The following is a 24,055-nucleotide window of genomic DNA, read 5'->3' as shown; positions in this document are numbered from 1 at the left end:
CTGTATGTTTATGTTTGTTGTATGTTATAAAACATGACATTTTTCTACCTCTGGATAGCATTACCAAATTAACATAAAATTCCTTAAAAGAGCTCTATTCTAATTGACATAGAGAAAAAAAAAAGACTCATATAAATTAAGTATTCCTAAACCTTCCAGAAGTACAGGAACTAACCCAAATGTTTTTCAAATTCATGTGCTTTGGGTAAATCTTGGTAAATAACACTAATGTAATATTACAGGTTTAATAAAAATGGGTATGTCTTCTGAGTTATCTCTGCTAAGTATGAAACTAGCATAAATTTTAATTTACCTGGGTTTACTAGTCAATTAAACTAATATTACATCTACTAGATATTTAAAAGTATAAATCAAATTGTCATTATTTTGAAAACTTTATTTCGGTAATAATATTTTTAAATATGTCTGCCTAAAACAAGTTTCTAAAATGTTTTTGGTAACTTGTTGTGTGAAAGTGGAAAATTCTCCAGTAAGCTAGTCACAAAGACAAGACAGGGAGTGATATCTTCAAGCGCTAGCTCCCAAAGAAAAAAAATAATATCACCGCCAGGATGCAGATAACAGAACTGGCTACCAGGCCCTGTTTGCTGTAAGATTTAAGAGTCCCCCAGAAACAACATTTTTGCACCAGACCATAACAGCCAACTTCTGCTTCTATAATCTGCTTAATGTATAACCAGGATGTAGTTCTAGGAGATGTCCTGTGCAAAGATGTACTAATGGCTAACTTCTGCTTCTGTAAACCTGCTTGCTTGTTTGATGTGGTTTTAGGCTTTATAAGCTATCTCCTCCGAAAGCTTGGGGCTGATTCTCTAGTGGGGAGAGTCAGTCGACGGCTGGCTAATAAAGGATCATAATTAATCTCAATTGGCTCCGTGGGTCTTAGATTTGAACACGCCACAACAGTTGCACTTAAGTGATGCTAAACTAAGTAATGGTCATTAAATAGTTAAATCATTTCTAAATAAGATCAAATGCTAACACATTTATTATTAAGCATACGTAAAAGTATATATACTTTTGACTTCTTATTTTTATATGATGCAGAGAAGCTAAAGATATGTCTAGAAATAAACAACATCTTTTTACCACAATAAGAAACTGTACTATAATGAAGCATATATCTTTAAAATTGTGAAATGATATATTTGTAAATTTTGCTAATCTGCTACAAAATGCCGGTATATAACAGATAATTTACAATTGTCTATTTCCTAGCTTTCTCTGTAAAAGAAAGTCTTCTACATTAGTCCACCTCAGGCTGCCTTAACAGGATACCACAGATTAGGTGGGATGAACAACGGATGTTCATGTTCTCACAGTTCTAGAGGCTGTATGTCCAAGAACAAGGTCCCATCATGGTTGATGGAGGCCTTTCTTACTGGCTTTTAGACAGCTGCCTTCTCACAATGCCCTCACACAGCCTTTCTTCCATGTACATTCATACAGAGAAAAGGCTCTGGTATCTATCTATCCTTCAAGTTGTAAGGACACAGTTTATCAGATCAGGGACTCACCATTATAACCTCCTTAAACCTGAATAACCTCCTTAAAGAGCCTATCTACAACTACACTCATATTGAGAGTGAGCCTTTAAAATATGAATTTGCGGGGGGTCCATAATAGTTACTAATAAAAAATAAATTATAATAAATGTGTCAATAAAAATATTTGAAATAATAAGGGTGAAGGGAAATAACTTTGTATGAAGAGTGTGTAAGGATTTAGGATGTGTTCTTGTTAAAAGAAAAAGAAGAGTAATTTTGTCCTAAAATGACTTCTTGTTCCACAATGGGAAAGAAGAAAAGACTAGGGCAAAACTTGAATAGATATAGGAAGTTGTAGAAGTTTGCAGAAAAGGAATTTTATGTTGGATGGTCAAAGCTGGCTAAAGTTGGATGAATTTATTTATATAGTTTTATTTTTTAATGAGCTTTAGTATTAATAGTGCCTGAATGCAAAACTAGAGTTTGCTTTTCTCTCTATATTAAAATGACAAAATTTTCTTGAGCAATTGGTTTTTCCTTAATGGGGAACTGTAAAAGGTTTTTTCTTTACCCTTTAAGTAATCCGCCCAGAAAACAAAGATCTTGTGTCTCATTAGAATAATTTCCTGTTGCCTTCATCATGCTTTTGACTACTTAAGAACTCAATGTTCTCACTATTGGAAGAGCTAAGACTTTTTTATAAACATGTTACTTCTTATAATTACTTTTACAATCTTGTATTGTCACTTTCTTGAATAGCTAACTAAGTATTGTTTCATAGTGATCTGTGATCCTATTTAACAAGTATTCAAATATTCTGACATATTGACATTTCAACATCTTTGATATCTCACCTTCTCAAAGTCAAATCCTCAATAAAATCTCCATCCTGAACTGACTTTGAAATTTCTCAGAAGGCCCCTGTAAAATCTCAAAGGATCTATTCTTTACCTTACAAAAAGAAAGATGTTAAAAATTAATTAGGTATGTTGAATTGCATGAAAAGCATTGTCAAATAAAGAGAGATGTTTAACCTTCCCGGGTTATATTTGTATGGGTAAATATTGTTAATATAAGTATTTAGAAACTATATGAAGTTCTTAGAAATTTTGTCAATGCTCTCACTGTCCACAATATGTCCTGGTACTATTTTTCCTGATATTAAAAAACAACAATAAATGTTATCAGTCATACATCCAGTTTTCATTTTAAAATATTGTATGTCACAGAAACGACCAAATTTCTTTGTCAATTGCACTACTTTTATAATGAACTCTTATCAGATTTTTAACCACTTCTATTTTAAGTCTTTTGTCAGCCACAGGGTTGTTTTACTCTGATGCTTTCAGGAAAGCTTTTGCAGTCAGCTATAGGACAGAGTGCCTATCTTCATCAAAAAGGAATCTTCTCAAAGACCCATGAAAAAGGACTATGCCAAGTACTCTAGAGAACAGGCTTGTAATTACATTGCTCAAATAACTCTGAGACCAAACCACTGAACTAAGTCAGGATTACCAGAATGCTAGTGGAGAAGCTGACCGGTTCATGAAACTACTAAGTCAAGATCAAGCAGGAAAAGAATTACATCAGACTGAATGAACTGATAATGGATGATTATGGCTTTTGTTTGGAATATTGCTGCTAAATTTTAAATGTCCCTTTTTCTTTTCTGTCAAGATATCTGTAACTTACAACAATTTTGTAAATTTTACTTTTGTAAAGAGAAATGAAACATTAAAATATTCATATTTTTCTCCCTGCCTAATCCCTCCGGAATTTGGAGACTCTGATTAGCACTTTTTTTTCATGACAATTTACTTATTTGTATAAATTTGATTAATAATCTGTCCTCCTTGTAACAGGACATAATTGAAAACATTGGTTATATAACCAAGACTTTGAATAGAATGTCATATTTTAAAACAATGCACAGAATTACATATATTCACACAATTTGAAGGAAATAAGGTTCACTTTACGGAGCAATAAGGTTCACTTTATGGAGCGAATGCTTGCAGAGCCTCTTCGGAAAACTGGCCTGGTACCTGGCTTATAGGTTTGGTAGCCTTACAGATGCATAAGAAAGGTCACTTCTGGGCAAGCTGGGAATCAGGATATTTTAGAAACCTGAGTATAAAGGAATTCACTCAAATCTAGGCAGCTGACAAAGTCTAGTGACAAGTTTTTGGCTTGGCTTCCTAGCCTTGAGAGGGTTTAAAGTCCAATCTGAGATTCCTGACAGTTCTAAAAAGTAAATTTTAAAAAGGCCTGTATAGTCAATTATCATTCTTGCAGCACTTATGTAAAGACAGGCCAAACATAATGAAACCAGATTTATTTTGTAAATAAGACTAATCTTACTTTGGTAATTTTTTTGTTAAAATGGAAATGATTGTAAAGAAAAATTATCTGTTCCAGTAGAAAACTATTACCCACCTTTGTGAGTTATTAGATCCTAGTCCTGTTCATTGTCTTTGAGGTTTTACTGTCCATCTGTAAATTGGACTGGATCCTGTCACTTCACACATTTTGTCATTCCTTACCAAATTCCCATTTATTATAGTTCCCATTTCGATATCTGTGTACATCCCTCCAATGATCATTTCCAATTTTTCTCTCGCTCTCCTGTTTGGACATCACTGTCTGCTTAACCCAGACAGGTCTAGTTCATCCTGTAGCTGCCCTTTCCCCCCCAGAAAAAGAAGCCATGCAAGGTGAAACTGAATGACTTGATATAAACTTCAAAGAATTCATCACAACAGATCATGTATGGGCTCCAATTGTGCCCGGAGTCCATGCTGATGGACTACTCAGGAAGTTCACCAGAACACCTTCATTCTTTTATCCTCTGCTCCAGGAAATAACCATGACTAAGTCATTGATATCTATGCCATTACCAAAGACATTCAGACTTAGAACCGGGAATCCAACAGATTGCCCCTGACATCTCCCTCCACCATCTAAAAGTACTTCAAAGTCAAACTTTAAAATCTTCTTGACTGGTTGCACTGTAGACTCAGAAACTGGTTTTAGTCTATGGCCATGCCACTCTGACCATGACCAATCTTATCTGATCTCGGAACCTAAGCAAGGTCAGGCATGGTTAGTACTTGGATGGGAGACCACTTAGGAATCCCAGGTGCTGTAAGCTTAAAAAAAAAAAAGAAAGAAAGAAACTAGTTTTATAGTCTACTTCAACCATTAATCTTTGATTTTATTATTTTTTCTTCCTTCTACTCTATATTCTCTCTTTTTACAGATCTCTTACCTCACAACTTTTAACCTGCGTCTTCTTTGCAGAGCAATCAACCTACCTTCTGTGCAAGAAGTTTCACAAGAGGGAAATGAAGCAACCTATTTGAATGGAATAAAGATTACTTCAAAGTGAAAACGTCTGAGCTACAGATGAAAAAGAAATCTTATGAACTCTCTCTATCTGACTAAAGCAAGAGTTTACTGGAATTGTCTGCTACAAACCCACCTCCTCTACACCAGAGAGGTCTCCAGTAAGAGATGCAACTGACTTTGGGCACTAGGACATTCCAAAAAAATATTGTGTAAACAAACATTATCAGAATCTCCCATCCTTTGAAGCCTTAATCCACCCCTTACTTTCATATTAAACTGGCATATAAACCTTTACCTCCAGGCTGTTTGGTGTGCTACTCCCTATAGAGTACTCCTGAATGCATGCATGCATAATAAATTTTTCTCATGTTAATCTGTCTGTTGTCAATTAATTTGCAGGCTCTCAACCACCAAACCTAAATTAGAGGAGTACAAGATTTTCCTCCCAATACATGGAAGAATCAAGTATTATTGGTTTCTAATTAAATTATATAGGTGTCAAAGACTATCATCTGGATGATAGCGATTCTTCAAAATTCATGAATATAAAAAATCTATTATTTAGTTAATAGATGGTCAATTTTTGTGCAGTCGCATTTTAAAAGTTTTGAGTACATGTACACTCGTAATATGTATTCTTTTTTAATAGAAACAGGGATATGTGCATGTGTATACACACACACACACACACACACACACACACATCCAAGGTTGTGCATTTTGTTAATCAAGTCTCTATACTTACTAAATGCTTTACTCTGTTTCATTTTAGGTCATGAAAAATGTATATTTAAATCTCCTATCAGTTACCTCAGACATTACTCTGCAATTTCGACAGTTTAGTTCTTTATATATTTTGAGATTATGTTGTCAAGAGTTTACAAGTTGATGATTATTGTATATACTTGGTATATTGATCCTTTTATCCTTATGTAGTGTGTCTTGTAATCCATGATAATAGCCTTTTTATTGTTCTACTTTACCTTAAAATCTATTTGTCTGATGTTAACATTTTTATACCAAGTTTTATTTGATTAGAATGTTCTTAGTCATATCTTGTTCTGTTAATTTATTTTAAATCTTGCTATACATTCTTTTTTTTTCTATTGCTGCATTTGAAAAATCTAACTTGTTAGTTTCTATCTTAATTGGTAAGGTAAATATAGTTACATACATTTTCATTACAAGTATAACTGTACTTATTTTTACCATCTCACTGTGTGTTGTCTATATACCAGCAATTTGTAATTTTTTTCTCTTTCTTATGTCTGTCAGATGGAAAATGTTTTCTATATTCTCTATTCTCCACAACCTATTTGGCCTAATTCTAAATTATATTTCTAATATTTTAATGGTTACCTTTATATTAGTACATTCTCGGAAGTACTAAGCATGAGTCCTCTGATGTTTTGGAGTCATGTAAATGAATGCTGGTTCTCATGCATGGATATGTGAACCAAAATTAGGAGACCCTGTTGAGTTTAAAAAGTAGGGCTTGCAGATACTAAACTGCAGTAAGCCCACCCCAACTCAGTTCTCCACAAACTCAGGGGTGTTATTTAGGCTTCATGCAAAGGAGTACTGAGATGAGAGGAGGGGAAGAAATCATCAAGCTCCATGTGGCTATCGGATCAAATGAGACACATTAATCCAATCAAAGAAGCAGTTGGGCATCTGGACCACTGGCAGGACCCAAAAGGAAACCATGCAGCCCCTCTCTGCAACCATCCTCAGAGACAGGATGGGCTGAAGGTGACTATTTCCCCCAAGAATGCAGGGCACACCACCTGAAATAGAGGGCACCGATTTCAGACAGAACTAAGCTAAATCCAAGTAACATCAGGCGCCGCCTCCATAACTGGCAGGAATTTGGCCTTCATCACCCCTTCTCCCTACCTTTCAGAACCAGGCAGGATCCAGGGCTGTTAGAGGAAATGGGAAGAAAAGAAGGTGACTGAAAACTGGACTACAACCTGCTCTTCCCCATGTTGATCCCTTCAAGCCACTAGGATTACAGTTATAGCCTGTGGTGGCAGAAAGCCAGATTTGGAAGACTTAAGTTTTAAAGTGAGCTAAAAAGTTAATAAATAAAAGTGACTGGAAATGTTTGCAATTAGCTAATGACTTGTTGTAAGGATGGGTAAAGAGGAAGCAACCTAACATAACTGAAAATAATGATTAGAAAAACTAAAAATGGAAACAATCCCATGTTATACCCTAGCACACTGAGACTTCTTCCAAATCAGAAGTGCTGGTTAATCTGTTTGTAGTCCCTCTCACCTATCCTGAGCACTCAGTCTAGAAGCAGGTGTTTTATCTTGTTAGCTCAGAGTTGCTGCCCCTTGATATGGTCGAGCATTCTACAGACACAGAAACCGAGGCAGACCAGGTGGCTTGGCTCCAGACCTGGTGACGGGGCTGATTCTGGTCTCCCAGTGCTAAACACACAGCTTCCTGGAAATCACTGTCTAGGCAGCATTTGGGGGATGTGGAGTGGCCAAAAAGGGACAGTATCTAATTTCAAGTTATAAGTCTGCCTTTGGGGCATTATTAATTTCCTCTAGCCCCTCTCTGCTTCCAGGCACAGAGCCTAGCAAGCTCACACTGTACCTCAGCTCACCACTGCTCGGCATTGCTCTCTACCTTTTCTGGACTACCTAGAGGTCTAATTTTAAATTTTCTCATAATACTGTTTTTTATTATTATGTTTTTAAAATATTTTGTCTAGCGTTGATAGATACTCTGAACAGAGGAGCCTCAAAATATAAACTTATAATACTGTATTGCCCAGAAGTTGAATTTTATTTTTATAAACTCTTAAATGTGATCTTTTCTCTCCACCTTCCTCTAAAACATTAATGCTTACAAGCTAGTTCAATAGCTGGCACGAAGAAGACGGCGTTCGGTAAGTAGTGTCTGAATGAGTGAATGCATGACTTTGCCTATAAAGGGCTCCAGTCATAAGGTGACACCATTGAGTTAACACATATACGAATTTTGCAATAGTGTCTAAAGCGTGGTAACTGCTTAGGAGATATTAGTTATCTATTTTTTAAGCTCATAAATTCAAAGGTTAGATTTCTCAAAGGAAAAAACAAAATGTGGTAACCTGACGGGTATCATGAGGTATTGAGAAGTTAGAGAGAAATCAAAATGAGGGGTTGAAAATGAATCCACCCTTATGTTCCAAAAGTTTATTACTAAATGTCACTTCCCTCTTTGTTTTAATGTGCTAGATCCCACCACAGCTGCAAATTAATTTTCTCTGCTCCCTAAATGAATTACACGTAACTGTTTCTAAAAATGACTACAGACATGAAAGTCATTTTCACTTAATAACTAACTATTAATCTCATATTTCTTGGTGTCACTTTAATATGAAATGCAAACAAAAATTATGCTAAACATTGCAAATTTATGGCAAACACCAACCCTTGATTTATATTATTATAGACGGTTTATCACCAGAAGCAATCTAAACAAAACTCCATCACATAGATATTTGTATTTATTTCTCCCATCACTAAATGGTTCTTCAATTTCAGAACCATCATTAATTTCTTATAAATGCAAATCTTTATTTCTTATTTTAATCTGCAATGATTTCTCTAAGTCTTCAGAAGATTAGTTTTTATATAAAATATTCAAATAACAATTATAAATGACACTTTGTTTTCCCTGGGTAATCTCTTAGATATTATACATAAACTATTTAAAAAGGATGGTCGGTCTATATTGATCAAAGATATAATGGGCTAATAATGTGGTCCTCTTTCCTTTGAAACAATTCAAAATCAAATCATTAAGAAAAACAGTTTCCACGTTTGTGTCTATCTTTAACATGTTTTGCTTACCTCCTTAATCCTCTACTATTATTATATTATCTTTCAGAATCTCTGGGAAGACCTAAGTCACCTCTCTGGCCTTAAAAAGAAGCTGCAACTATTTATTCTTCACCTTTTTTTTTCCCTGCCATCTCAAAGCAGAACTTCACCTGACCACACATACCCAAAGGAGGCCGACAGCTCTGACTGCACTTTGGGATCAGACTATACATGTTCTCCTGCTGTTAGTCTGTCTTCAGCTGAACCTGGTTTCTCCAGATTCTGTGAAAATCGTCTTGATTTGAGTGCAAATGCTGCACCATTGAAAGCTCCCAGCCCTGTCACTCTAAAAATTAGAAGCTAAAACAATAGAATCTCCTGAAATCTGACCTAACTAGTCTTGCGTTCCTTTAGTCAGATCTACCTGCTCACATCCTCCTTAGACTAAGCCATTCATCACCATTTTGTCTTCACTGCTCATCACCTTAACTTCTGATGGGAGGCCACTTTTGAGTATGTTATTGATTCTACATAGGAAAACACTGCTTGATTTAGATCTGTGTTTTCTTTTAAAAAATCTTAGTGTTAATATCTGTTCAACATCAAGTCATGAATAGTGACATCAATAGCTCAAAACTAATGGAAATCACACTGCTTTGAAGATACTGTGATGAAGAATTCATGAATTCACTCCACAAAATTTCCTTGAGTATCTACAACGTATCAGCAATTGTGTCAGGGGCCTGTCATACTGTCAGAAGTGAACTGTCCTTGAAACTAATGAAACTTAAACGTCAGGGTCCCTACCATGGCTGCTTCTAACCCCGAGAGAAGTTAAATGGTATTTTCACATTAGCATATGTTTTTGTAAAATTTGAAGATATAAGATATATTTGTACTTTTTAAGAGAACCGTCCATATTTTATGTCTTAGGATCCATAAGAACTGGAATTTACCCCTAATGTCTGAGGAAAAGCTGTAAAACTATTCCATAGGCTAGATGTCACATGGGTGTTAATTTACTAATTAGAAGACAAAAACAGCCCCAAAGTGTATCCAATAAATCTCTGATATAAAGTGTAATGCAAAAGAGGCATGTTAAATTAAAGTCGCTTCTGCCTATTATGTCTGGGTCAGATAAAATTCTAAGAACTTGGATGTCTTCTGTTAAGTATTTCTTATAGAGGTTAAAAGAGTTCACATTCATCAAAGATAATTGGCCTTACTATTCAGCATCCTTTTGTTTATCAAAATTAAGCTAAGGTCAGTACTAAGGTATTAAATTAATATATTACTTAGACTTGGAAAATGAGGTGGAAGGAAATAGAGAAGACTGATAATGGTCTTCAATTACCATATGATGCCACCTTTCCAGAGTAAAAAAGTCTAAGGCAAGATGAACTAAATTACTAAATTTCCGCTACAGACTTTATAATAGATTTTTCCCATTAAAAAACTATTTAAATAAGTTATGAGGAAAGCTATTGTCTCACTGCCTGAAAACACTTAAAAACACAGAGCAGATTTTCCATTCTTCCACAAGAATCATGGCTATTCCAATGAGAATCCAACCTCCAGTAGGTTTTTTCCCTTCAAATCTACATTTTAAAATAGTAATAATAGTTTCACACAGTAAGGAAATTTGCTAGATCAGTGGTTCTCAGAGTGTGGTCTCTGGGCCAGCAGCATCAGCAATGTCTGGGAACTTGCTAGACATGCAAATTCTGGGGCCCATTCAGCTGTGCTGAACAGAAACTCTGGAGGTGGAGCCCAGCAATCCCTGTGTTTTAACAAGCCCTCCAGGTGATTCTTATGCTTGCTACAGTTTGAGAACAGCCATCCTAGAGATCTACTGAAGATCAACCCCCAGTAGTACACACACTGCCCCCCAGTGGTCACAGATGACATCTATAACCTTAAAATTTTTATTTTACTTTTAAAAAGCCAAAATTCAGACCCAGTTTTGTCTACAGTGGCAGACTCACACTGTTGTGCAATTTGCAATCACAAAATAGACAGTTTATTGACATGTGTTCAGAAACAACCTGCTGTTACAGCTCAAAGTCCCCACTGATTCTTCAACTGTGACAAGGATCTGATCATTTCAGGAGCCTGACAAATACCAAAGGTAGAGAACCATTGCTCAGCAAGTTTATCCCATCTCAGAGTCTCATGAACTGCTGCTACAACCCTGAAACCTGGCTCTACAAATCATTAGAGGAAACTTCTCATATCAACTTCCTAGTCCACTAGATTATAAACAAGATAAAATGTCGAATTAAGGAGAAAGCAGTATGTCAAAAGGACGGTTCCAAAGAAAACACACTGTGAAAACAGCAGGGGAAAAAAAAAAAAAAAAAAAAAAGACAGGCATGTATTCACTGAGGTTTCAAAACACAAGCATTAGCATGGGAAGCTCTGCATAACAGAAGTTATGTGCAAAATTCAGCTTATGATAAAAGGCTACATTAAGTAGGAAAACATAACATGTAATCATTCAACAATTATTCATTAATCCCCACTCACCATTCAATTCTCATGACTGGACAAACAGCATGACCTCACCACTGACTCCAAGACATATATTAATCTCTTAACAAATCTACTTCTGCACATGTTGTTTTCTGGAGATAATGACCATTTCTATTAGTATTTATATCCGCAGTATTCTGCACAGTATCTGACACATGGTTGGTGCTTAATAAATATATACCAAATCAAGAAGCACTTGCTATCAGTCATCCAACATAGAAGGATATGGATTTCCTAGATCACCAAGGGCCTAGGTACATTGCATGGCATCCCTAGTCAGTTAAAGTGATAAGGACCTTCCCTCAAATAGGGCTCCAAGGGTTCTCCTAAACTTAGGGTGGTTCTTGGGCTCCACAGAAATAATCAGTAAAGGCGCCAAGGGTTTGGCTGAGGGAGAGAGCCTTTAGTAGCACCCAAATCCCTAATTTCCATCAAAATCCCCCATACTATCCCAAATAAATATATATAAACACCTTGTGTCCCTTTCCAAACATGTTGCCGTTCTAATCCTTTATATGTACGAACTCTTGGCCACCACAGTGTTGCATAAATGCATTCACTCACTTTAATACCCAGAGAAGACAAAAGCATTGTTGACAGTAGAAGCATTCTGTCTGTCTAAAGATGCTCCTTGAATCTTTTCTCTCCTCCTGCTTCTGTTTCTGATCACTTTCAGGTCACATCAGGTCTTAACCCGTCACTCCGCTTTGGCATGGATCTCAGGACGTGTGCCAATTAACGCAATTGTTTTCTGTTTCTGCTCCTGTCCAGTCAGCCCTCCAAGAACCTCTGAACCAGCCAGTTGCCATGATCCATTCCCAGATTGAGCTACTGCTTCCACAGTCTGCCCTGCCAGGCACAGAGCAGAAGCTCCTTGCATACTTTGGGGATGACAATGGAGGAGAGAAAAGATGTAGCAGAGTGTTCAACTAGGTTCAAAGACAAGCCTCTTCTCTGTGGCCACCTCAGGGATACTATGAAAGAGAATAATGATTATAATAAAGTGGGTCACACTAAAAATCTATGAAACCAAATTCAAAGAGTATAATCCCCACCAAACATGTGTAATAACTATATCATAAATAAGCACAAAAAAAAGACTAGAAACACTTGAAACCAAATGCTAACAATAGTTTTCTCTGGCTTGTAGGATTACAAGGCTTTGTTTGTGCATTTTTTAATTCTCTATTTATTTTACAGATTTTCTACGGTGAGTACATACTTATATAATTTTAAAAATTATCATTTTAAAAAATGCATGAAGGGGCTGAGTCATGAGTTCAGTCTTTATGATTCAGACTGGCTGTGGAAGAATTTTTATCTGTTTTAAAATGATTAAAAATAAAATAGAAAGAAGTTGATATGATAGAAGTATCTTTCTCAAAAATAATCTCCAAATTACTTAACAGTATATGTGGTTTGCCCTAGATGCATCTGCATTTTCTAATCTACTTATGTTATTATCTCCCCTCTAAGAAGTTCAGAGCTTCTCAATAATAATTGACCCAGCCACTATAATATTGAGACATTGGCAGGACTTGACTATTGAAAATCAAACTTCTTCCAAATATGTAACCCTCAGTCTTATTATTTTTTGCAGTCTCTCCCATGCGGGATTTTCTCTCTTCGTCCTTGATTAGACCAGTAAAGGCTTGTGGAAAGGTAGAAGAAAAGGGCAGAAAAGAGAATTAGTGCTTATTAAGCATCTAGTAAGTGTTAGCACTGTGCTAGGTACTGGAGATACACGATCGCAGTACCACTAGAAGGGTCCAGAACACAAGTTTATTGTCTCTTAAAGGGAAACTCCTTTAACACCTAGCTCCTCTAGACTTTTATTCTTCTGTTCTTTAGAGTAGAAATCTTTTTTATTTTTCTATCAAATATTTCTGGTTCTATGCTTGGGAGTACTAGCCAAAAGAAAAAGGAAGGAACGGTGAGAGCAAGGGAGTGAAGGAAGGAGGGAAAAGAGAGAAAGGAAGGGCAACATCTGTGATGCCTGATTTTTGTATGTGTATCAATTAAGTTAATGTAAATATATAAAGATATCAAATGCTTCAGCTATAGATGGATTTGTTATTCTGTTTGTTTTTTAAACGAGGGTCAGAGAATGAAGAGAGATTCCACTCAAAGACCAATTTCAAAGTGCAAACTAGGATTCTCAGCCACCTCTCTTTTATAGAGCAACTGCTAAGCAGGAAAAAAGAAATGCTGGTATTATAATGTGCTTCCTTATGAAACCTTCTTCTACAATTCTTACCTACAGGGATCACTTCCTCTTCTGACTTCCTATTTCACTTAGGGTCTATCTTACCTAGCAGTCAATTATGTACTATTCCTGGTTTTTCTTGTTCTTGACTGTTTTTTCCATATTTTAACATTCTCTTTCCTACAACAATAGTCTTTGAGGACCACGGTCACATCTTGGTATCTTACATCATGCCCACCTCCCAGACATCTACCTAGGTACTAAATAAATTGTTATATGAGCCCTAGCCTTATAACTGTCCCCTCCCAATGTCTCAAGGTTTCATTGTTTCTCCCACTGTGACTACACGTGTAACACTGGGCTTTGTGTGTCAGCTGTTTGGGCATTAGTCTGTCTGTTCATGATGCTGTAAACACCTCAAGGGCAGAATCAGTGCCTTTTTCATCTCTGCAGCCTCCTTTGGGCTTCACAGTGCCACTGGTACATCATAGGTATTCGATATATATTGACTGGCTTAAACAGATTAAAGATGGACTTCTGATGTGTCCCCAAGTCAGCTATATATAAGCAGGGTTACTAAGGACCAAGGGGAGGTCAGAAGATTCACCATGCCCTTTCGTGGAATTTTTTAAACGTTAATCACACATTTGAAAAGGCTGCATAGCTTAGTAGGAAAAGCATAAACGTCGGAGTCATGTGCTCGCTCCGGCAGCACACACACAAACGTCGGAGTCAGACAGTCCTGGTTTAAATCGGGGCTGCTGCCGCTTTCTTTTTTGATGTTTTTATTTTCAAATGTTCATTTTAGCAGCAAAAGTCCTTCCTTGATCTTGAAGTATGTAATTACCCAAGCAACATATGAATTAAAGATTTAAACAACATAAGAGATTACTAAAAACAAACTTGAAAACATCGTTCCACTTGTCTTTCTCCCTGCTCAGCTACCTCATAGAACCACTGTCAGCCATCGAGTGTGCTCAAATCTGGTTCTCTGTATCTGAATGTGTGTATAGGCATTTTTTTTGTATTGTTTTACATAAATAGGTCCATATTCTATATATACATTTTGTTTTGTCACATTTTTGCACTTAATTTTTACCTCATTCAATATTCAACATCAATTTGTATGGTTTATCTTGCATTTTAATAGCATTAACACTTGGAATTATGTGCCTTTGAGAATGGCAATAAATGGTCTGGGCCTCAGTTTCCTCACTGGTAAACTGGAAATAGTATCTACTTCAGAGAGCTGGTGTAAAGATTAAACAAAACAATGTACGCGAATCACCTAAAAGGTTGGTGCCAAATAAAATACAGCTGTTGTTATCATTGTTATTATCTTTGTACCATAGGAATTAAACTGCAAAATTCTAGCTTCCTCTCGGGGCTGATCCTTAGTGGGATTTTAAAGAGCAAGCAACAGTAGGAAACAAACTCCAAAACCCCAGTGTTGTATTCACTGTTTGCAGGATTTCCTCGCCTCACTTACGGAAGTCAATGAGAGTCTGTGGGAACTTGTATTTGTTCACGGTGCTGCTGTTCCCATAGGGTTACGGAAGCGAAAGGGTGAAGAGAACTGTCTCCCTCCTAATTGCCTTCCAGGGAATCAGCAGTGTGAGTTCACCTTTTTATTAACCAGAGCCAAATCTACAAAGACCTGCTCACAGCAAGTAGCCAACTGACATTAAATTGTGACGAAAACAATACCCACTGGCGGCTCCAGTCCACAGCTGTTCTCCCTTCCACATCTGCCTTCCTGCTACAAGAAGTTGTATACTGTACGTCTATCAACTCTGGATTTAAGAGAGCATCTCAATGCATACATTTTAAATCAGACCTGCACTGCTGATCAAAACTGTTTGAAGTTTTCCAGATGCAAGTACATTTATCTACAGCACTTCGAAAAATAATGGGAAGAAAAGCCCAAACCCTGTCAAAGTTAATTAGATTCATACAAAAAGCTTAACAGTTCCATGCCATGTTTTTACTCTATTACATATAAACGTACAATAATTCTGTGAACACTGGGTTTAATTGCTCATAATATTTTAATTAAGGTTAGGCTTTGTATAAATATCAACTCATCATTTACTGTGACTACAGTCCTATTTAAATGATGAAGTCAATTTGACAGTACATTCATGAAAAACAGAGTCTTTTAAGAGTTCTGCTCTTATGTGATCTGGAATACTAATGGAGGTTAATTGTCAAAACAAGCCTAGTACGATTTCAGAATTATCTTCACGTTTTAGTGATAGCACAATGTAACCACATTTTTATGTGACCTGCTGACCTAATACCATGAATAACATGATGGCTATTATAAATCTCCATGTCTGCTTCCTGAAAATCGGAGCTCCTTTTTAATATTTACATTGTACAGCTGCCCTTTAAACAGACACCCTTTAACTACTGTATTTGCGATTCAGATGATCAGATAATTAGATGTAAGATTAGATGCGCCAGAAGAGATGGCTGCCTCAATTAATCTTATAGTCTGTGCCTCTGCAAATCACTAGATGGTGTGTAACAGAAAATATCGAATTAAGTTTTCAGAGGCAGGGAAATTTCAAGTCTGCAGTCATTTTAAATCCATCTGAGGCAAGGATATAATTTATTATTGTATTCAGAATTCATGTTCTCTTTTTCCAAAACACCAATTTTAATTAGAGTACAGAGACCCAAAAGAGTGTAAGAGTATAAATAGGAAAAAAAAAATGCCTTCTAGTGTCACACAGGGATCACTATCTATTTCTTCTATAGACAATACCTGTTCTGAAGTCCACAGTTGCCCTGAGTGAATATCAAAGGATTAGATACAGTGAGCTTTTTCCTATCAAGTGGCCTCTCCAGCCTTTGAAAGCACATTGAGACATCTCCCATTTGGCAAATACCCCGATTGCTTTTCTTTCCTTTGCTACTGGTTTTCATATTCAAATTTCACAAATCATTTTGTCTTCTAAAATGATCTAGTAGTATGTCTCATCAAATAAAAAAAGATGCAAAAAATCTCAGATTGCCAACTATATGTACTTTTTATAAATAGAATAGAATTTTTAACAGAATAGAAACAGGACATAAAAATAGACTTAGAAACTAGAAAACAGATGGCAACAAAAGATACCGGTATTTATCCATGGGTGCTATTAAGAGGAAAGTGCAAAATAACCAGCACATTTTGGATTCTTTTAAGAGTTTTGAATAAAGTGAATTCTTAGAGTTTCTACGGAAGTCACAGGGCCTTTCAAGATAGGAAGTGGGTGAGTGGTGTCTAAGTGTTCTAGTTCACAACTCTCAGATGTGAAATTGAAGCCTGAATCCTATGCTAGGACATTACCATGACAAATCCAACCCTAAAATCATTTGAAGGCTTCACTCCACCTGGGAATGCTGTATTTGAAAGTTGGGGTATAGTTAACTTGAAAAGTCACTCCATTCATTCAACAAATATTTATGATATACAGGAAAGCTTTCAAAAACAAACAGCTGCAAAGTAATTCATAGGGGGAAATAATCTCCATAAATAACAAGAGGGCAAGAAGAGCTTGTTACAAACTTATTTAATATTCCTCTGATCTCTGAATATGAGGGTGAAAACACATGGAGATTTGCTAACGTCTTCAAGAATACCTGAAAGAGAAATCTGTTAACAGAAAACTGGAAACAGAATTGATGAGCCTGACCCTATTTATTATTTGATGCACATGGATAAGTAGAGTACACTTTGCATATCTGCTTCTAAGTCTAGTTTCTGCAGGACAGACCTCAATCCATCATTTTCCTCTTTTGCATTCACATAGTAGTTACACTATCTTTAACTGTGCGCTAATTATTTCAACAATATGGATAGTTCCTATTCCCCAAACTATATGGTGAGGATTTAAAGGGCAGGAGAAGGTATGTCTTTTAAATGTTTTAATTTCCCTTCATTGATTTAGGTTGTACAGAGCCATGCCCGAAGCAGAGCCTACATGTAAAGGATGGAAAGAAGGATGAGAAAGAAGAAAAGCAGCCACAACTTAATTCCAAGAATTTGCTAATCCATGTTCTTTCTTTCCCTCTAGTTTTTGTCAACGACTTCTATATTCTACCAATCATCCTACTGTCTTTGATTCTCTCCAGATTCTCCCTTCTCACCTACCTGTCTTCACAATTTCTTCTCCTTGACTCCGTTATTTTCATTTCCTCAGTCTCTTTGCTAGGACAGGAAGCCATATCTATAGCTGCCTAACTGGTATTATCTTATCTCTTACCCCAAGGTTATCTTCTAAAGTTCCGATGGTGCTCTTTCCTCCTCAAAAGTCTTAGTTAGCTTTCAGAAAACACCATACATTACACATACAGTTTTATGTACCTTGTGAGAGCACAGAGTGCTCACTGCTCTCTGTGCTTTGGGGTGCCCCCTCACCACCCCTCCCCCCCGGCCCTGCTCCAACTTGTGCATCTCCAATAGTCAAAAACTCTACCTTCCCTTCAAGGGCCAGCCCAAATGTTATCCCTCCAGAAAAGCCTTGTATGTTCTCACATACACCAAATTCATGTCTGCCAGCTCTCTGCTCTTATAGAAATGCCTATGTACCTCTCAGGTGGCTCCCACCATATCTGTTACCATCAAATCTCCCCCAGGATGTTGCAAACTCCTTTTTAAAAATGCATCATGCTTCATTAAACTTAATATCCTATGCTTTTTTCCACAGTTGCTTAGTAAACATTTGTTTAACGATACCCATATGCACTCAGAACCTTGTAATGCACACTCCACACCAATAATCTCAATGATCATCAGAGAATAACGTAAGAATTGATTTTAGGAGTCTACTGATTTTATCCTTCTATCTGAAGCCACATAAATATCTCACTCAATTAAGAGTCTATCACTATTTATAACTCTTCTAACATGGTAATTCAAAATGTTTTGAATAAAAGAGATATTTATATTTTACACATATTTTCTGACCACCAAACAAAAACATTTCTACAAGTTCCTAACTTTTTCCTATAAACACAGCTAGCTAACATTTTAATTCCTCTCCTTTCTTCTCTATCTTTTATTCAGTGTGTTTCGGTTGTCTAGACAGTCCTTTCAGTGCCTCTTTTACATCTTAATGTACATTAGCACCTCCACTTTTCCACTGTCCCTAAGATGACATTCTTTGGCCTCGGAGCAATTCTTTGCTGTTCCTCTTACTTTCTAACAAGTTCTGCAATTTTTTTTGTAGCCAGGGCTTGTTAATTGCTTGCACATAACCTTGGTTGACAGCTCTCTAAAGACTCACGGTAATGCATTCAAAGCCAGGTGGGCCTCCAACTACTCTGCCCTAATTTTAGGCCTGCACTGTCTCTAGTGTAAACTTTTCCAATATTTAAGAATCCTACCAGAATACTGTTCCTCATTGCCAATCTCCAGTCCTCACACTGCAGTTTAAGAACTTTTTCAAAACCCCTTTTTGTCTAACCTTGGTGGATATGGAGCACAGTAATTTTCCTCTGTATAGAGGGGAAAGACTTCAAGGTGTGTCCCAAAAATCTTTTTTGATATTATTTCATTTTTTTCTTGGACAATATTGCCTTTTATATTACTTATTCACTAAAGGAGAGGATTTACATATATTTACAGCACACTTGAAGTATCTGATACATATTGTGTTCTCACATTATATAACAACCAAGCTCTAATAAACTGTCTGCTCACCTGAGTCTAGAGGTTCTGCTCCAGACAACCCTGAACACTATACAGGTTTCATGAAATATACATAAAAGATGGGGAAAAGGTTAGTGGATGCACTCAGAGAAGTCCCTGGAAAGCACGACAGAGGCTCTATAATCAGGTCTAGAGGCTTTCTGCCTTTTGTGCCACGAACAAGACATGGCTATGCAAGTATCATTTTAGAACAGTGAGCCACTCAAATCACTTCCCTCAATTGGAGAAACAAGAAAAAGTCAGCTAGAACTGGAATTTTTCTCAATACATTATTAAGAATAGAGTAAGAAGAAACTTTGCTGATAACACTCATAAATTAAAAATCAAACAAACAAACAAAATTCCTTAATAGGGAGTCTAAGATTTACGTACAGCTCCTGAGATCCATTAGAATGGAGTCCATGCTTTATTCACCTGCTCTGTCTTGATGATAGTAACTGATTTCTGAAAATGAGATCCTGTAATCACCATCCATCTTCTGAATGAAGAACAACACCAGTTTGATAGACTTAAACTCCTGAAAAATAACCTGATTTATCTTCTGCAACTAAGCAAGGAGCTCTACTTTACATCCCAACTTTATGTTGCTCTCACGTATCAAACTGCCCACTTGCCACATTGTAAATGTTCATTCCAGTTAGAAGCCCTGATGTTCACATCACCACCACCTCACACACTCCACCTGGTTGGCACGTAAGCCGAAAGTACCAACTGAACACATACTTAGAAACCTAATTCCCTTTCATTCGTAACCCACTCTGACATGTAAGGAACTTCTGTATATATTTGTATTTTCATAACCAGCCCCAGACATACTGCTTCTCATTTTGAAAAAAGATGAAGACATAAAATTAAGATTTCATGATTTCTCCAAAGTTAATAAAGCAAAGTGTATCACAATGAAGTAATTATTTTCTATTTACTTGTCACATAGCAATTTATGAAACATGTCTGGGGGAAGCCACGCACACACACACTCCTTTTATTTCCTTTTTAGGCATTGGTGTTACAGATGTTATATAAGAAAAAATCATCCATTTGAGGCTATCTAATATATTGCTGGTGGCATTTCAAGTTGGTGTACCTTTGCAGGACAGCAATTTGACTTATACACTTGCACACACACAGACGTCAAGAGCTCCAAAAATTTGACTCAGCTCCACTTCCAGGACTTTATTATCAAAAGATTATAAGACTTCCACTCAGAAATTGAGGTACTAAGATATTCATCATATTTTATTATCATAAAAAATTAGAAATAACTCAAAATCCCAATGATAGGAAAACATTAATAAATTATACTACAACTATGAGATAAAATATTTTGCAGCCCTAAAACATATTACGGTTTTTCCCATAGGATGTTGACTTTACTAGCTTTCTAGCTGATTTTGAAGCATACCATGTCTTGCTAAAACTCCCAACCAAAAATCTACTCCTTTTTTTTTTTTTTTTTTTTTTTTTAACTAGAATGTGTTATCCAGCTCCTCTCAAATTCTGGCTGAGAAACGTGACTTTAAAAAACATTATTGAAGGATATAGAGTCAATCTCTAAATTACTTGGGATCATGTCAGATCACATGAAATTCACATTCACAGACCACATTAGCTTAGCCTTTCACAATAATGCCTTTGCTGAATGAACACTTAATGACAACCTTTAGACTTTCTTCCTAAGACTGCTTTAGAAAAGAGCATTGTTTCAAACAACATTGTTGAAGGAATTACCTATTAAATCAGTACTCATTACTTACAGTCTCATGATAAATATCTTTTAAAAATCAGTACTAGGAAAAATTTACCCCTGAGTAACCTATTGCCTTTCTACTTTTGGGTAATAACAGTAATACAGCTTATCATATCTCTTTTGTCATCTTAGCTGCCAAGAATCTCAGAGCTAAATCTGAAGATTGGTGGTAATATATGTGTCAGACCTTAGCTCTCATACTTGAGTTCTGCTATATCATAGTGCCAATTCCCTCCTTTTATTTACATTTTATTTCTTTCATTATAGGTATTCCAATTGTAAACTCCTTTAAATCCTGATGGCACAAAAATTAAAAATTACTCTTGACCTATTAACTAACATTGTAATTGCATTAATACAAATCTGTAAATCCAGCTAACAGTATTATAATCAAGTCAATGCTGCTTCTTCATGTCCACAATGTTATCATTAGATTTTGTTGGATGCCTTTTGAAAATATCATTTATTTCTTGCCTGACCTAATACGTATCGCCAAGTTTTCAGGAAGATTACCAAAAATGGTTCTGTCATAATATATACACATTATTTCAGTAATCTGGAATGTAATTAGTCTAGGATTGGAAAACTCAATTTGAGGATTTCTTACCATCTTCTGATATCTTGAGATTCAATATCCTTTCAACTACTGTTCTATCCTTTGTAGTCTGCAGATCATTTTCTTCTTTTAATAGTAAGTCTAATGTAATGATAATCATTTAGTGCTTATCATGTATCAGGCACTGTTCTAACTATCTTATATGTAATGCCTCACTAAATTCTTATAACTAGTACCACCCAGTTTCAGAGATGAGAATACTCCAGCCAAGTGAAGTTAAGTATCTTACCCAGGGTCACACAGCAGTAAGTGGCAAAGCCACCATTTGAACCCATGTGGTCTAATCCCATAGTTCATGCTCTTAACCACTATTCTATATAGCTTCATTTGAATAGGATATAAAAATAACAAGCTTGTCTGCATTAAGAGATTAAGTAAAATATTAATAAGAAAGTTCTAATAGCATGACTTATTATATTTTGGAAGGAGGGTACCGGAAAAAGTTTTGAAAACAATTTTAATGGCTTCCAAAATAAGGCAGAATATCATTTTCCTGAGCTGTCTTTAGCGTGAGGTTGACTAAAGATAAGAACAAGAAAGATATTCTAAAGGTTTCTTCTTGCTCTGTCACTCTAAATTTTACACTTTTGGATAAAAGGAGTTTTATGCAAATGGTGGGCAATCCCCAAGCCTCTTTTTCTTCAACTCTAGTTCAATATAATTTTTGTAAATAAGTAAGTATGGTTACTATAGCAGATTATAAAATATTATTATTCAGATGCCATTTCTGTGCAGGGGTAGGGGAGGCAATAAGAGACAATAAAATGGGGGAGGGACATTCTCATGAAATAAAATTCTTTCGAACATATTTTCTACAACCAGGGAAAATATGCCAGCACCCAAAGGAATATGAGAAATTTTATACTACATTTAAGCACAAGTACATTTTCTACTTCTTAATTTAAAAAAGGAAAGGACAGCATTAAAATGCGCATACAAATAAACAGGCCATTTATTTACTTCTACCAATTAACATCTCTTGAGATCTCCAGGGTCTCTTAACATCTCTAAGGCCTCTCTCAAAGGATGTTCTCATAGCAGGAGAACCAGCAATTCAAAACCTTTCTGAGTCCAGAGGGAGAAATGTCAGAGAAGAAAAGACACCCTAAAAACAAACATGTTAATTAAAAACATGAGATAAACACCAGCATACACCACCTCTACCCAGTACTCCCCGGAGGCTAAAGAAAATAGTCGTTCAGCTTAAAACTTTTAAAAGGCTAAGTCATGAATGTTCCAGAAACAGTTAACATTTTGCTCTAAGAAAGGCAATTCATAACATGAGAACTAAAAAGCAGTAATAGAAATTTTTAATTGCTCAGATTTAAAATATATGAGATTCAGTGAATGCTACCCTGCAACGGGGTTGGAAATTTCCTTGGCTATTCCTAGTATTATCAACTGAGAAGGAATACAGTCAGACATTTGGGAGGTATCCAAGAGGGAATGGCCAAGGCTGGGAGAAGACCAATCAAGAACCAGAGGGGAGAATGGGTGGCACAGTATTTGATTATCCACCAAAACATAGTCTTATTAGAAAAACAATTTCTTGGTGATCGAGAATCAAAAGTAGTAGGGTTCAATACCTATTACTCCAAAATGTGGCAATTTGGCATATGATCACGTTAAGGTGAAGGAGTTTGAGAAAATAGCAGAAGCAAAGTCTCTATGACCTTCCCCTCACCTTCCCTTCTGCTCTGAAGACGGTGATAAGACTTTACCTGAGAAGCGCCCTCTCTGTACTGGGAGTAAAGGAATATCTTTTTCTCCAAAGCCAAAAATAATCTGAGGGAACAGTCTTTACTAAGTGTGCCCCAGTTTACTATACTTACCTCCTACTCTTTGTGTTATCATCTTTCCACTACTGTTCATTCTTCGACAAACCTGGCATGAAAACACTCAGGTTTAACCTTTTCTTTAGGTATTCATTTCCTTATGAAGGCTCCTATGTCATGTAAAATGATATTAAATAAATTCGTATGGCTTCCTCTCATTAATCTTTGTCAGTCTAATTTTTAGACCCAGCCAAGGACCCTAAGAGAGCCAAGGAAAACTTTTTCCTACCCTACGAAAAAAGTATGGGGAAGGAGGTAAGGAGAGGGCAGAGGAGAGAAGGGAATAATGAAGTACAGGGGGGGAAATGAAGGGAGAAAAATTAGTGTAACAATTAAATCAAAGAAAAGTATTTTTATAATACCATTCTGGATTTCTTACTTTCTCTTATATGTATATTTTAAATGTAGAAGCACTATTACAAATTTAGCATAATGTTAAGGCATGATCTTGGGAGGCAGACAACCCTGGATCAGGTCCAGCTTCTGTCACTGAGTAACTATGTAAACTTGAAAAGTTACTTAAGCACACTGATCTGCAACATGTTAAGAGTAATCAAATGATTATCATTTTTTATACATCTACTTTTATATACATAGTTATGACAAAAATGTTATCTACAATGTTATCTGCATAAAACAATTTTTCACCTAGTATCATGTCAAAGCAGTTTCCATGTTACCAAGACTTCATAAGCATAACTTTCAATGCCTGCAAAAATTCTGTCAAATGGATACATC

The 24,055-nt window shown here is 36.2% G+C and overlaps 1 protein-coding gene across 1 annotated transcript in view; it reads right to left on the bottom strand.

The window, feature by feature from the left end:
* The window catches only part of LOC107512506 (multiple epidermal growth factor-like domains protein 6), a 495,076-nt gene extending 471,722 nt beyond the window's left edge, over nt 1-23,354 (bottom strand). The window contains 1 exon segment of the mRNA XM_036219008.1: nt 23,315-23,354. Within this exon segment, the coding sequence (XP_036074901.1) occupies nt 23,315-23,354 (40 nt within the window).
* Between the last annotated feature and the right edge of the window lie 701 nt (nt 23,355-24,055).

The sequence above is a fragment of the Rousettus aegyptiacus genome, unplaced genomic scaffold (genome assembly GCF_014176215.1).
Source record: "Rousettus aegyptiacus isolate mRouAeg1 unplaced genomic scaffold, mRouAeg1.p scaffold_m13_p_4, whole genome shotgun sequence".
Taxonomy (NCBI): Eukaryota; Metazoa; Chordata; class Mammalia; order Chiroptera; family Pteropodidae; genus Rousettus; species Rousettus aegyptiacus.
The sequence above is the reverse complement of the archived record's forward strand: the minus strand, read 5'-3'. Positions and strand labels throughout refer to the sequence as shown.